This window comes from Saccopteryx leptura, chromosome 6 (assembly GCF_036850995.1).
Source record: "Saccopteryx leptura isolate mSacLep1 chromosome 6, mSacLep1_pri_phased_curated, whole genome shotgun sequence".
Classification (NCBI taxonomy): domain Eukaryota; kingdom Metazoa; phylum Chordata; class Mammalia; order Chiroptera; family Emballonuridae; genus Saccopteryx; species Saccopteryx leptura.
The window spans coordinates 87,579,888-87,595,532 of NC_089508.1; the positions used below are offsets into that span (position 1 = coordinate 87,579,888).

At 42.9% G+C, this 15,645-nt stretch overlaps 1 protein-coding gene across 1 annotated transcript in view; it reads left to right on the top strand.

Annotated features, from left to right (window-relative positions):
- The window catches only part of RYR3 (ryanodine receptor 3), a 605,631-nt gene that overhangs the window by 352,529 nt on the left and 237,457 nt on the right, over window positions 1–15,645 (top strand). The window contains 6 exon segments of the mRNA XM_066388565.1: window positions 8,203–8,307; window positions 9,567–9,670; window positions 10,854–10,937; window positions 12,540–12,699; window positions 14,305–14,452; window positions 15,316–15,521. Of these exon segments, the coding sequence (XP_066244662.1) occupies window positions 8,203–8,307; window positions 9,567–9,670; window positions 10,854–10,937; window positions 12,540–12,699; window positions 14,305–14,452; window positions 15,316–15,521 (807 nt within the window).

Here is a 15,645-nt window from a genome sequence, read left to right on the forward strand (position 1 = left end):
TAATGTGGTTTTTCTCCTTCCTTTTGTTTATGTGATGAATCACATTGATTGATTTGCAAATATTGTATCAGCCTTGCCTCCCCAGAATAAATCCAACTTGATCATGATGTATGATTTTTTTTTCATATATTGCTGGATCCGGTTTGCTAATATTTTGTTGAGTATTTTAGCATCTAAATTTATCAGGGATATTGGCCTATAATTTTTTTTCTTTGAGCTGTCTTTGCCTGGTTTTGGAATCAGAATTATGCTCACCTCATAAAAGGAGCTTGGAAGTCCTCCTTCATTTTGAATTTTTTGAAATAGCTTGAGAAGGATAGGAGTTAGTTCTTCTTTGAATATTTGGTAGAATTCACTTGTAAAGCCATCAGGCCCAGAACTTTTCTTTGTTGGGAGTTTTTTGATAACTGTTTTGATCTCATTTGTTGTAATTGGTCTGTTTAGGTTTTCTGATTCTTCCAGATTAATTTTTGGAAGATTATATGTTTCAAGGAATTTGTCCATTTCATCTAGGTTGTCTAGTTTTTGGGAATACAGTTCTTCATAGTATTTTCTTACAATATTTTGTATTTCTGTTGCGTCAGTTGTTATTTCTCCACTCTCATTTCTAATTTTATTTATTTGAATCCTCTCTCTTTTTTTCTTGGTGAGTCTTGTTAAAGCTTCATTGATCTTGTTTACCTTTTCAAAGAACTAGCTCCTGGTTTCATTGATCCTCTGTATTGATTCTTTAGCCTCTATGTCATCTATTTCCACTCTGATCTTTATTATTTCCTTCCTTCGACTACCTGTGGGCTTTTCTTGCTGTTCTTTTTCTAGTTCTTTTAGATGCAGGGTCAAGTTGTTTATTTGAGCTTTTTCTAGCTTCTTGAGGTATGCCTGTAATGCTATGAACTTCCCTCTCAGGACTGCTTTTGCTATGTTCCATAAATTTTGAGTTGATGTATGCTCATTATTGTTCGTTTCTAGGAATTTTTTTATTTCTTTTTTGATCTTATTGTTAACCCATTCATTATTTAATAACATGCTATTTAGTTTCCAAGTGTTTGAGTATTTTTCAGTTTTTCTGTTGTGGTTGATTTCTAGTTTCATGCCATTGTGATCAGAGAAAGTGCTTGATCTGATTTCAATCTTCTTAAATTTGTTGAGAGCACTCTTGTGCCCTAACATGTGGTCTATCCTAGAGAGGGTACCATGAGCACTTAAAAAGATGTATATCTGCTGCTTTGGGGTGAAAAGTTCTAAAGATATCTCTTAAATCGAGTTGACCTAGTGTGTCCTTTAAGTCTGCTGTTTCTTTGTTAATTTTCTTTCTTGAGGATATATCTAGTGATGTTAGTGGGGTATTGAAATCCCCTACTATTAGAGTATTGCTGTTGATCTCGCTCTTTAAATCCATCAAAGTCTGCTTTATATATTTCGGTACTCTTATATTAGGTGCGTAGATATTTATAATGGTTATATCTTCCTGTTGGATTGTTCCCTTTATCATTATGTAGTGGTCTTCTTTATCCCTTACTATAGGCTTTGTTTTAAAGTCCATTTTTTCTGATATAAGTATTGCTACCCCATCTTTTTTTTCATTTCTATTTGCGTGAAATATCGGTCTACTGGAAAGTTCTGTCCGTTTTTGGAATAAAACAAAATATAAATTTTTCTTACCATCAATAAACTTTATTAAACAATATAATTGCCATTATTATTAATGATTTCTTGCCAGTGTGAGGGCAATTTGTATATCCCATTTTTGAAAAATGTTTTATCTTTTGATGTGAAAAATTGAACCAGTGCTTGTTTGGTATCTTCTTCATTTTTGAATTTTGCCCTTCAAAAATTTTTGTAAGGACAAAAACAAGTGATAGTTGGAGGGTGCTAAGTCCGGGGAATATGGTGGATGCGACAGAATTTCCCAACCTAGTTCTGCAATTGACGAGTCCCCAAAGCAGCATGTGGCCTGGCATTATCATGATGCAGTATGATGTTCTTCCTGTTGAACATCACTGGCCTCTTTTCTTGGACTGCTGTCTTTAAATTATCCAGTTGCTGACAATACTTCTCTGAATTGAGCTTTTCGTTCGGTTTTAAAAGCTCATAATGTATTGGTCCTCGAATGTCCCACTATACACAACATTCTCTTATTCAGAGTCAAATTTGGTTTAGAGGCGGAAGGGCTAGGTTTTCCGGGTTCACAATATGCCCTTTTCCTTACAATGTTTTTGTAGGTAATCCACTTTTCATCCCCAGTTATCATCCAGTTCAAGAAGGGCTCGATTTTGTTCCGAGCAAGCAGAGATGTGCATATGATGACTTGATCATCCAAATTCTTCTGACTTAATTCATGTGGCACCCATCTTGAATGTTTCCACACCAATCCTATCTTCCGAATATGGTCTGAAATGGTTTGCTGAGCTGAATTAAGCCTTTCTGTGATCTCCAATGTTGTCAGAAAAGGATCTTGCTACAACATGATCTTAACAACATCGTCATCGATCAAAGATGGTCGCCCAGAACGTGGCTTATCAGAAAGGTTGAAATCACCTGTTTTGAATTTTTCAAACCATCTTCTGCATGTCCTATCAGAAACTGTACCTTCACCAAACACTTTCAATAAATTTCTACATGCTACTGTAGCATTTCCTCCTTGTTGAAATTCATATAAAATACAGTGGCGTAAATGAACTTTATCAGTAGCCATGGGTACACTATCGCTTCACACATAAGACTAACGTGAATCTAACTAACTTTGTTTTAGTTAATTTGCTATGTCAGTATGTATACATTAAGTGATAAAAATAGAGAGGCACACATGCATCAAATAAACATGTGCTTACGTGTCAAAACTTGTTGTGATAGAAATGGACAGAACTTTCCAGTAGACCTGATATTTTTTTTCCATCCTTTTATCTTCAGTCTATGTGCATCTTTTGTTTTAAAGTGTGTCTCTTGTAGACAGTATATGTATTGGTCCTGTTTTCTTATCCACGCAGCTACCCTATATCTTTTGATTGGATCATTTAATCCATTTACATTTAAGGTTATTATTGATATGTAGTTGTTTATTGCCATTTTATTCTTTAAAGCTATATTCCTTTTTTGCTATATTCTTTTTCTCCTTTGATCTGTTCACAGCAGGCCCCTTAGCATTTCTTGCAGCATTGGTTTGGTTGTAGTGAATTCCTTGAGTTTCTTTTTGTCTGGAAAGCATTTTATTTCTCCTTCGATTTTAAACGATAGCCTTGCTGGATAAAGTAGTCTTGGTTGTAGGCTCTTGTTCTGCATTACTTTGAATATTTCTTGCCATTCCCTTCTGGCCTCAAGTGTTTCTGTTGAGAAGTTGGATGTCATCCTTATGGGGGCTCCTTTGTAGGTGATAGTCTTTTTTTCTCTAGCAACTTTTAATATTTTCTCTTTATCACTTAGCTTTGGTATTTTAATTATGATGTGTCTTGGTGTAGATTTCTTTGGGTTTCTCTTTAATGGAGTTCTCTGTGCTTCTTGAACTTGTGAGATGTTTTCCTGCCTTAATTTAGGGAAGTTTTCAGCTATGATATGTTTGAACAAAGTCTCTATCCCTTGTTCTTTCTCTTCTTCTTCAGGAACCCCTATGATGCGGATGTTATTTCTCTTCATCTTGTCACAGAGCTCTCGTAGAGTTTCCTCAAACTTTTTGAGTCTCTTTTCTTTTTTCTGCTCTGCTTCCATGCCTTCATTTATCTTGTCCTCTAACTCACTGATTCGATTCTCAGCTTCATCTATCCTGCTTTTAATTACTTCCATTGTGTTCTTCATTTCTGATATTGTATTTGTCATTTCTGACTGATTCTTTTTTATTATTTCAATGTCCATTTTTATATTTGCTATCTCTTTATTTAGGTGTTCATAATGACCATCTATTGTTCTAAGATCTTTGAGCATCCTAACAATCATTATTTCAACTCTGCATCTGGTAATTTGGTTATATCTGACTCATTCAGGTCCTTTTCTGGGGATTTCTCTTGATTCATTTGTGTTGCATTTCTCTGCCTTCTCATTTTCTCTGTATAAAAGAAGGTTTTGGCCACTGGAATCCACTGGGTGTGGCCTCTGTGTTCCCTAGGTGTGGTCTGTCTGCAGGTCCACCACCCCATCTGTTGCTGCTGCCTAGGGCATTTGTGTATGGGCGTTGCCGGTGCCAGCCCACTGGGGCTGTTGCTGTGGTTTCTGCCTCTCCTTCATGGGAGGGGCTGTGATCACATGCTTGGGTGTACAGCCTCGGTGACCTTGGCCTTCGCTCTGCCCCCGTGGGTGGTGTTATGCACTGTGCCCGTGCTGCAAGCCTCAGCCCTGAGGGCTGGGGTGAGCACCTTTGCTCAGCTGTGGGTCTCTGCCTGATTCCAGGTTTTCACCCCACCCCTGCAGGAAGAGCTGGCTCCTGGGACAGCGGTAAGCCTTGGCTCCATGGGCAGGCGGGGCTGCGTGCCCAGGCTCAGTCGTGGGACTCCACCTGCTCTGGGCTTTCGCTCCACCCCCCTGGGAGGAGCCAGCTTCTGCATCAGGCCACAAGCCTTGGTTCTGCAGGCGGGTGTGGCCAAGCGAGGTTGCGCTCCCGCGCCCTTGCTCAATGGCAGGTCTAAACCCCTTCCAGGGCTCCTGCCCTTCCCCCACAGGCTGGATTGCAGCTGGCCCGCAGCTGGGTTTGACCACTTTCGCACGTCCCTTCCTCCCCAGCCAGGCAAGACTGAGCTCACACCTGGGCCTCAGTGGTGGCCAGCCGGCTTCTGCCCTTGCCGACAGAACCATGCTTCTATGTCCCACTGCCACCTGCCCTCCAGCAAGCCCTCAGCTGTGTGGGTGGAGGCGCTGCAGCTCAGACCCTAAGACTCACTACTGTAGTCCCAAAAGCTCCCTCCTTCTAAGTGACTCTGCTCTGAGTGATGTGGGAGTTTGTTTGGCTGGTGTCCTGCTTCCCTTAGCTGGTATTGCTGTTTCCAGGGGAAATATTCACTTCAGATTTGGGGAGTGACTCATGCCAGGGGTTAAGGTGGCTGTCTCTCAAAGTGTTTCTCCCTGTGCCTCCTAGATTACACTCTCTTCCTGCTGCTCCAGTCCTCTCCACTCTTCCCCCATCCCCCGGAGCCCCGGGTGAGTGGTTGTGAGAGAGGTTTTCTGCATGGTCCCTTTAAGAAGAATCCTGGGTCAGAGAAATCAGTCTCTTTCTCACAAACAGTATCTTGACTTGTTTCCAGCTAAATATTGTCCATTCGCCTCTTCTAGGCTCTGGAGCTGCAGGCTGGGGCTTTGTTCTTGGGGCTCAAGACCCTCCCCTCTCTGCTAAACTCAATTCCTGCCAAGCAAGTCTCTCCCAGCTTCCATTCGCTCTGGGGAGCTGGGCAGCCCTCTCCGCATTTCCACTTTTCCTACCAGTCTCAGTGTGCCTTCTTCAGTGTTCCTTGGTTGAAGAGTCCCCTTAGTTTAGTCCAAAGTTGGTTTTTCCAGATGATGGTTCTTAAAATTAAGTTGTAATCCACTTTGGTTCTGGGAGGTGGCTCAAGGTCTCTATTTTGAGAGACACATTCACATGGTTATAATGAGGGGCATGGACAGCTTTCAGTATTTCCTGTATACCAGTGCTACTCACATCATTATTCTAGATGTTAGAAGAAGTAAATGAAAAGGGGCCTTGTCTCTGAGGTGCTTGGGTTAATAGTTTGTAGGGATATGGCTCTTTTGGTGTGTTGAAGGTGTCATGCACATATTGTCCCATAACATTGGCATGGCCCTGTTACGTTTGCTGTGTGAGTATGATTGTGAGTTTCCTTCTTACATCCTGTAGCTAGTGACTGTGAAGTCCCATAGAACAGAATAGAAACTACAGCATTTCTCTGCCTGCTTCATAGATCCTAGTACTGCACCTGCAGAGTAGTTGAAGTTGAGGATGTTAATGGGAAACTGGGGAGGAGTCTGTGAACCAGGGTGATCCTAGGACTCCATCATTGGGTTCCTGTGTATTCTAGACAAGGAACTTGAGGGCCAAAGAACCAACTCAGCTTTTCCATGGACGTGAGGCTACCAGTGCTCAAGCGTGGAGAGAACATGGGCAGCAGCACGATTCCTGCTACTCTGTGCTGCCTTCCTTACCAAGTTGTCAGGATGGTGTGTATTACTCAGAAAAGGCTTACTGGAAACAAAAGGGGGGGGCTCCATAAGAATTCAGAAGAATGAGAGGAAGTGTTGATGTGGAAGGAAAATAGCATTTGTCCAAGAAGTGAGAAGAATTTCCAAACATGTAGAATATAACATTTGGAAATCAAAGAGCAGAGAGAAATCCACAACCAGCAGAATGATGCTGCCAGGACCCAAAGCTGAATTTGCATGGACCCTGGATCTAGGGAAATGTGGTTGGAAAATGAAATGGTAGGAAAATCTCATTGGAAAGGTACAATTTATTATCTTGAATGAGACCTTATCATTTTTAAGATGCTACCATTCTGTGAAAGTGTTGTCAAAGGAGAAGTTAAATACCAGATACTCATAGAGTCAACTCCATTCTCCCTAGGGCACATTAACCAATTTGCAGTTTAAGTATCACTAACTAGAGCCCTGTGGTTGCACACAAACAGTGCCCAGTGCTTGAACAGTGCTGTTTGTGTGCAGGGAGAAAAGAGCCCAGCTCTGAGCAGCAGAGAGCCCCTAGACACCCAGGAGGCCTTATCAAGCAGGTGTCACTCTGTCCCACATAGTTACCAACTGAAGTCATTGAGACGGTAATCCGGGTTATTTGTAGAGGCCTCTTTTCCACATTGTCCTTTTTCACTGAACCATGTGGTGAAAGTTTTCTTTCAGACTGTGATCAACTAAGGAGCTCTTCGTTTGAACAGAGTATCCTAGTTAACTAGCGAAATCCAAATAGAGTAATTTGTTTTATTATTGTAGTAACAAACTAACAAAAAATTGGGAAAAAAAGAGAAACTACTTGGTCCCCCAGTTTGTGACTTCAGCGAGGAGAGAGGAGCCGAGTTCCAGAGAAACCTGCCCTGAAGGTAAATGGGGAAGGACTTCCCCGAGGTGGTGACATCTGAGCTAAATTCAGAAGGATAAATATGGAGGGTGTTTGTGTTCAAACTAGACCTGGACTGCAGTGAAATTGGTCAAAACAAATTTTATTTAGGATCTATAGCAGTGAGGGGAAAGGAACTCCAGTTCAGAGCTGGGCTCAATTCTGTATAAGGACTGCACACTAACGGACTGTTCCATGGGAGCTCCTGGGCTCAATTCTGTATAAGGACTGCGCACTAACGGACTGCTCCACGGGAGCTCCTGGGCTCAATTCTGTATAAGGACTGCGCACTAACGGACTGCTCCACGGGAGCTCCTGGGCTCAATTCTGTATAAGGACTGCGCACTAACGGACTGCTCCACGGGAGCTCCTGGGCTCAATTCTGTATAAGGACTGCGCACTAACGGACTGTTCCATGGGAGCTCCTGGGCTCAATTCTGAATGCAAGAACAGGTGGGGGTTTATAACAAAGGAGCAGGTGGGGTGGTCAGAAATGGACAGTTACTAAGAAGAATCATCAGGCATTGGGATGGATTCTTGCTAAACTGACCGAACAGGATTCTAGCTGAAGAAAGGATTTTAGCTGAGGCCAGAGTGACCTGCTATCACCGGGGAGCTGGTGGCAATGAAGAAATTTAATCAGTTGTGGAGGGTGACCAGATATTAAGGGTAGCAGATTCTCATTGAACTGATTTAGCATGATTCTTGCTAAAACTGAGTCTTGAGGGCAAGGCCAGGGGTGGAGCCTAGTAAAAAAAAAAGCAGGTTGCCTGTGTGTGTGTGTGTGTGTGTGTACATATGTGTATTGTGGGGAGTCTTAATAAGCTAAAGGCCACATGTGCAAGGGCACAGAACTGGAGAACAGAGTGACCTTTGGAAGGGTTTCAAGAAGTTTGGGAAGAACGTGTTTGGGAAGAGCATATGAGAGAAGTGAAGGAAGGTACTGCGTGCTTGGTTAAGACATCTAGTCTGTATCTTAGGAGTGCCGAGGAACGCCTGGAGACAGCCAGGAGAAGCGTGTTTTAATGTGGTTCTGTTTATGCAGACTCATCACTCTGGCCACAGCGTGGATTCAACGAGGGCACCTGATCATATAGGTTTTATGATAGATATTAGTACAATTGACTCTTGTGGTTCTGACTTCACATTTGTTCCTTTCCTTGTAGGTGGTTTTGCCACCTCACCTAGAGAAGATCCGGGACAGACTGGCTGAGAATATCCACGAGCTTTGGGGAATGAACAAAATAGAGCTTGGCTGGACTTTCGGCAAGGTACGGGTTCCAGTGGCCAGGCCGAGGTAGAAGGTTAGATGGCCTGGTTACCTGGAAGGGTTCTTCAGAGACTTGAGTGAGGTAGGGAAGCCCCTGAGCCAGACTCGCTCCTGACTGCCACCTGCATAGCTCCTGCCGTGTTCGGCAGTGGGCTTGCTCGGCCCTCTGCGTGGTGCTGTCAGGAGGGCTGAGGACACCAGCTCTGCACCCGCAGAACCTACTTCCCTTTTTCCTCCCAAATGCTGGTTTCCTTTACTCAGGGAATATGGAGTGTGGTCGACCCTCAGCACCCCTTCTAGAACCCTCCCAGCTCCCTTTCCTTTCAGAAAAGCTGTTCTCTGCATGGGTGGTGAAAAGAGGCTGATTCATTGTCTTGAATCAGAATTTGTTTAATATGTTTTCGGATGTATCACTAAGATGAATGGGCACTTGGGGGAGATTAAGGAAGCTCTTTCACTAGAGAACATTTTTCAGAGAGGCTGCAAGTTGACTTTGTTCTGTGATTTGTATAAGGTCATGTCTGAGGGCTGAGGGAAAGGTGAGTTCTGACACTCAAAATACGTGCGGTCCAGCTTAGTTCCTGCAAAGGTTCCTGTGCTCTATCTATCTAATACGTCCATGTAGATTGAGCTACCCTGAAGTAGTCTCCCACTGAGAACTTGAACTGTGACTATTCTGAATTGAGTTGTTGCTGTAAGAATCAATACACACCAAATTTTGAAGCCTTACTGTGAAAAATAATATAAAATATGTAATAATTTCTTATACTAATTATTAAAATGATAATATGTTGGGTATGCTGGGTTAATAAAATATATTACTCTAAATAAAATACATTATTCAGATTTATTTTACCTGTTTCTTTTTGCTTTTCTAATATGGCTACTAGAAAATCTGAAATTATGAGTGTGATTCCCTTCTGTGGCTGACTTGGTATTCCTATTGGATAGCAGTAGCAGTATATGGTTCCATGAATTTGGCCAGGCAGGAGCATGGCTACGTGTGTAAAGTTGCCTCTCTGGAAACGTATGTTCTGAATGAAGACACCAGACTAGAAACTAACCCACAGAACACAGCCATGGTAGCTCAGAAACTGTATCATTTACCAGCGAGATCGTCTGTTTGCCTATCAGCAAATAGCTGTCTTCGTCTTGCCTGATATAGGTTGCCTCGGCCATGTTTCACACTGTGTCCTTTTCTGTTTTCCAAGACAGTGCCTGCTATCAAAATTCAATTATATTCTTTATGTTGTCATCTAGATACGGGATGACAATAAAAGACAACACCCCTGCCTTGTGGAATTTTCAAAGCTGCCCGAAACAGAGAAGAATTATAACCTACAAATGTCAACTGAAACGTTAAAGTGAGTGTTTAATTAAATTGAATTTGGACTAAACAGTGAGTGGATGTTTTCATGCCTTATAACAAAAATTCAAAGATCTGTCTTGTGCCTGGAAAACATGATGCACTCTGATAAATCAGAGGGAGATTATTCATGCCAAGGAAGGGTTCAGCCTAGTGGATAACACATCCACCATTGTTATTTAACATATAGATTTCTTCAGAGGCCATTTGCTATTTGCCAGAGAGAGGGAAAATGTAGGCAGAAAAAAAGAAAAAGAGACCAGCTGCTTCTTGTAGTTCAGGTTAAATCAAGAAGAAACAATAAGGCATTTCTAAAAACCAATGGGAAAACATGGTTTGATTCACTAAAATTCAATTTAGAAACAACTTTTAGCATCTCTGTGATCCCACTCATGATTAAAAACCTAATTCAGACTTTAAATTTTTTAACCCAGGTTGGTAGCTTCTGTTTCAAATTTCTTTTGTGTGTGTTTCCTGTTCTCTCTCTGTGTCGTATTTCTGTTCCCCAGTTGTCAGGGCAGAACATGTTAACACTGTGGTTTTGTTGGCATCACACTGCTCGGTCACGGAGCCTTGGCCCAAGGCTCACATATGTAATGCCTTCAAATCACCCTGAGGCTTCTTGAGGGTGTGGCTTTGGTACCCTTAGTGTCTAGTGCAGCTCAAGGTACTGTCCAGGGAGCACCCAGTAAATACTGCTGACTTATGGAATTGCTATTAAGATTCTATCTGTTCCTTGGAATCAGAGAAGCAGGATAGAATTCTAGTGCAAATTGGTAAACTCAAAAATGTCTCAAAGTGGGGCTGTGAACCAACTTTTTTATATTCTTATGCTTGCTATTATCTAAATCTGGAGTTGGCAAACTGTGGTCCTTGGGCTAATCTGATGAGCCACCTATTTTTATCAATAAAATTTTATTGTAATAAAGCCAAGCTCATTGGTGTATGAACTATGGCTGCATTCATTCTCTCTAATGGCAGATGTGAGTAGTTGTAACAGAGACATATGGTCCACAAAAACCTAAATGTTTACTATCTACCCCTTTACAGAAACACTTGGGTAACCCCTTGGTCTAAATGAATGACAGTTGTCTGCTTTTATCAACTCAGATGCGGGATGGGGTTCTGGCTGTTCCTTATCTTGCCATGGACTCTAGTCTTTTCCCTTTGTTACACCACAGGACCCTCCTGGCCCTGGGGTGCCACATTGCTCATATTAATCCAGCTGCTGAAGAGGATCTCAAGAAGGTCAAACTGTCCAAAAAGTAGGTGATTTTTTTAATGGTTCAAGACTTTAATGCTTCAGTCTGATTTTTTAAACTGGGAGGACGGGAGGCCCATGCACAAAGGCTGATGGTAGCCCCAGGTAGTTGCTAGCACGGGCCCAGGATGACCCTCCAGCCCCCTGGGATGCACTGAAACCCCTGGCAGAAGCCTGCTGAAGTATGAGTGCTTCCAGCCTTCCCCTGTTTCTGCTCCTCTGCCTGGACCTATACTACTGTTGTTAGCTGTGAGCCCCGGGATGTGGCGCTGTCGGATGACTATGCTGTCTTTGGTCTGTAAAAATAGCAGTTGGCACAGGAGCCTGAAAGTGGTTGGTAGCCACAGCAAAGATCCACTCCTCTGGCATTGGGCCAGCCTTATAAATCTTTTGTGGAAATGGGTGTGTCTGCCAAGATTTAATTTGGCCCCTTAATCTGCATAAATGCTACTCTTTCTCTCACCCGCAAATTCAGAGTCCCATGTGCTCAAACATTCAGATATGTGCTCACTGGCGCATCCACTGGCTGGCCGGCACACTCTCCCTCACGTGCCAGACTTGGATACTCACGCATTCACACAGGTGTCATAAGTAATTATGAGCCAAGGCAGTGCCAGCATTAATCAAATGCTTCTTTCCCCCGTCATGCCTGTTAAACTCCCAAGCTCCACTCTCAGAGGCTGAGAGCAGCACATCTGGGAGGCAGCAGCTGGAGGGGCAGCCTGCTGGCCAAGGCTGCTGGGGTCTGTGCTCAACAATCGAGACATGTTGACTCTGCCCGAGATCAGGCACCCCGAGAAGGTGAACGAGAGGCGGTGTCTCCTGCCTACAACAGGTCCTGAATCTCGTGCTGCTCAGAGGCTCCTGGGTAACATGAGCCTTGGTCTACAAGTTACCACATTTATGTCTGGCCCTGGTCTGGGCCTTCAGTGGCCTGACGCCATAGGTGCCTCTAGACTCACATTGCCACATGGCCGTGACCAGCTGCTCTTCTGAGAGTCACTTCACAGTGCATCTTGTCCTCTCCGTTGACATATGCTGAGCTTTTTCCTATCTTCACATTCTGTTCAAAGTAAAGACACTTGCAGCTGTGACTCCTGGACTGAACCTCTAACCACTAAGGTCACTTTAAGCTCATAAATTCCCTAGTGCTGTGATATATTTTTAATTCCCAAAGTATAAAGGTTTAAATTTCTAAGGCTGAGTGATCATTCTCTGCTGATTTATAAGAAACCATTTGGCTCAAGGTCCTGTCCTTGACAGTATCATTGGAACCTTTTGTGTCTTAAAATAGGATGAACGTGCCCATTATTTATAAGACACATAAGTGTTTTCTTAGAAATAAGAATGGACTAGCACTGACCATCCACTCCCTCTGACAGTCTCCTTTGAATCCGTGACACACGTTGGCAAAAAGGATGGTAAATGAGGGGCTTCATCTATTGGCTTGAAATAGAACTAAGCTATCCATTCTGCCATAGGGTATAGCCTGTGGCTGCAGCCTTATTTTCATAGTTGTCTTACCACGTGCTATTGGTATAAAATCTGGAATGGAAGAGTCATACAGATCTGCTCAAAACATAAATTTTTTCCCGCTTACTTGTAGTTACATGATGTCCAACGGCTATAAGCCAGCCCCTTTGGATTTGTCTGATGTGAAGCTATTACCTCCTCAGGAAATTTTAGTGGATAAGCTTGCAGAAAATGCACATAATGTCTGGGCAAAAGACAGAATAAAACAAGGATGGACCTATGGCATTCAACAGGTAATAAGTTCTGGGTCAGGCCTGCTGGAAAAATTAGGAGATGTGATCATCCATCAGTGTGGCATTTTCTTTGGTGGGTATTGGATGGGAAGGTGAGGGTTGTCCTTGCACTCAGCCCTCCTGCCTCAGCTCATTCATTATTTATAGACTCCTGGGACTGGGCGGCATTCATAATGGTCACATTGACATTAACTGCAGGCACAGTTCCAATTATGTAGAAATGGATAGGTTACTGTTCCTTCGTTAGTCTGGTTCACTTGTGATTGTGTGGCCCCGTGTATGTGCCCACTGGCTGCATCTGCTCTCTTCCCCTCCCTGTCTTGCTGCATGCCTAGTGGGAAGCTGAGCTTTCATACACTCTCCAAGGTCGGGGTAAGGGGCTCACAAATCAATATCACAGCTCAGCAGTGTTTCTGGGGTGGTCTCACATATTTACCACAGTGAGTGAAAAGGAGGAGAGGGGCAAACCAGCCTTCCAAGAAGCCTGTGCCCCCTTAAATCAGTTCATCAGGCCAAGATTGCTGAGCAGCCAAGATTCTTAGTTTGAGCAGGAGGCAGCCTAAGAGCCAGGGCACAGTAAGGAATTAGATAAGGTTTAGGGCCAGGCTCAGCCCATAACCATCTGGCACACCTCTCTTCCTGAAATGCTTTTCTCACCTTCTTCAATACCGGGGTTAGTGTCAGGGAAGTCCGGGGTGGCTGTGTGCACACATTTTAATTCACTTCTGAGCCTTTGAACCTACATATGCATAGAAACCAAGAAGGACCACAACTAAGGAAACTGTGGCAGGAAGAAGACGGTGGGGTCCAAACAGCATGTTAGGCAGCATCATAATTTATAATGATTTATTACTGGAATTGTCATCATCTTAGTCCTCCTCCCAAAGGAACTGAGAAGGACTCTAATGCAGTGGTCCCCAACCCCTGGGCCATGAACCGGTACTGGTCCATGGGCCATTTGGTACCAGTCCACAGAGAAAGAATAAATAACTTACATTATTTCCGTTTTATTTATATTTAAGTCTGAACGATGTTTTATTTTTTAAAAAATGACCAGATTCCCTCTGTTACATCTAAGACTCACTCTTGATGCTTGTCTCAGTCATGTGATACATTTATCCATCCCACCCTAAAAGCCGGTCCGTGAAAATATTTTCTGACATTAAACCGGTCTGTGGCCCAAAAAAGGTTGGGGACCACTGCTCTAATGCAAATGTGCACTTACTGCAATTAAATGAACACACTATGGTTCCGCCACCTTTTCTGATGATCCTCAGTTTAAATCATGGCATAAGCACTCCATAGTGGGTAGTTCATAAATCCCCGTCTGCCTTCCCTTGAGAATGGAGCTTTCAACCATTCCATGACACTTCATTTTACTCATAGCCTGGCATTATTAAAATGTATGTCTTGAATGCTAGCTTTAAACATTAGTAAAATTTTTCTTTTTATACTCATTAATCCTAAAGAGAAGTAGTAAATATGTACATTGCTAATACCACGGCACTAGGGGAAGACTCATAGGAGGAAGCCAAGACTACTGCTGGGAATATGTGAGTAGGACAAGCTATTTTCTTCAAACTTCTTTTCTCTGGCCTTGCATAGGACTTGAAGAACAAAAGAAATCCCCGTCTGGTGCCATATGCCTTACTGGATGAGAGGACCAAGAAGTCAAACAGGGACAGCCTTCGTGAAGCTGTTCGGACATTCATTGGTTATGGCTATAACGTCGAGCCATCAGACCAAGAACTCGGTAATGTGTGGAGATGTTTATTCTGGCTCCAGTTCACTAAACATGTCCTCTTCTGGGGACAGGTTAACAATGAGTAGGTCTAACTTGTATTATTAAATTAAATTGTGAATTTAAGAAGAGGCGAGATAGGTGGGGAGAACCATGTTTGATACTAAAACATTGTCCCATTGAGAGAGTCTCTGATGAGTATGTCTATGACTCGGGTCTACAAGGAATAGTTATGCTCCAGGGTAGTTGAGCCTTTCAGGCTATTTGGTCACAGAACCTTCATTTCTTTTATTTTCCAAACATGTGAATATCAGCTTACTGTTTCTTTGTTAAACTAAATTGTTTTTTGGACCAGGTAATTTTATCCCTAAATGAAATTGTAACACTGATTAAAATCACTAGCTTATAATTTATGACCATGTCATTGTCATCCCATACCCCAGGATGTGTCCGACCACTGGGGCAGTTTTACAGGTGTTTGAGGGGATGTATTTGGAGTAAGACAAACCTGTGTTCGAGTTCTTGCTTGCCTTGATATATTGGCTTTGTGATCTTGGACAAGTGATTTATTAACCTCTCTGAGCCTCAGTTCTTCCTCTTAAAGTGACCTCATCGGATTATTGTTAGGAAAAACTGAGATATAATCTCTAAAGGATCAACTACAAAGTAAATGCTCTGTGAATGGTAGCTTGTATTGTTATTATGATATGAAAATGATGATTATATTATGAACAGAATGTTATATTAACTAGTGGGAGGGCTACCATCAGTCTTTGTTATTTTCACATTCTTTTAGGGCACACTACCTAATTAATAAAGTTCTGTGTTCTCTCTTTCCCTTCTGTACCCTCAACTCCCTGTCCTTCTCATGATAGCTGACCCAGCTGTGGAGAAGGTCAGCATAGACAAGATCCGGTTTTTCCGGGTAGAGCGGTCCTACGCAGTGAGATCTGGCAAGTGGTATTTTGAGTTTGAGGTGGTGACCGGAGGAGACATGCGTGTTGGCTGGGCCAGGCCAGGCTGTCGGCCTGATGTTGAGCTGGGGGCTGATGACCAAGCCTTTGTGTTTGAAGGCAGCAGGGTAAGTTTGGACAGTGTCTACACATCCTCAGTCCAAGGTTTTTTATTTCTCCAAACATTTCCCCAGAAGTTAGAAGTAGTGAGTGTCTGGGTCTCTGGCTTCAAAATGAGTGGCCACCACCAGC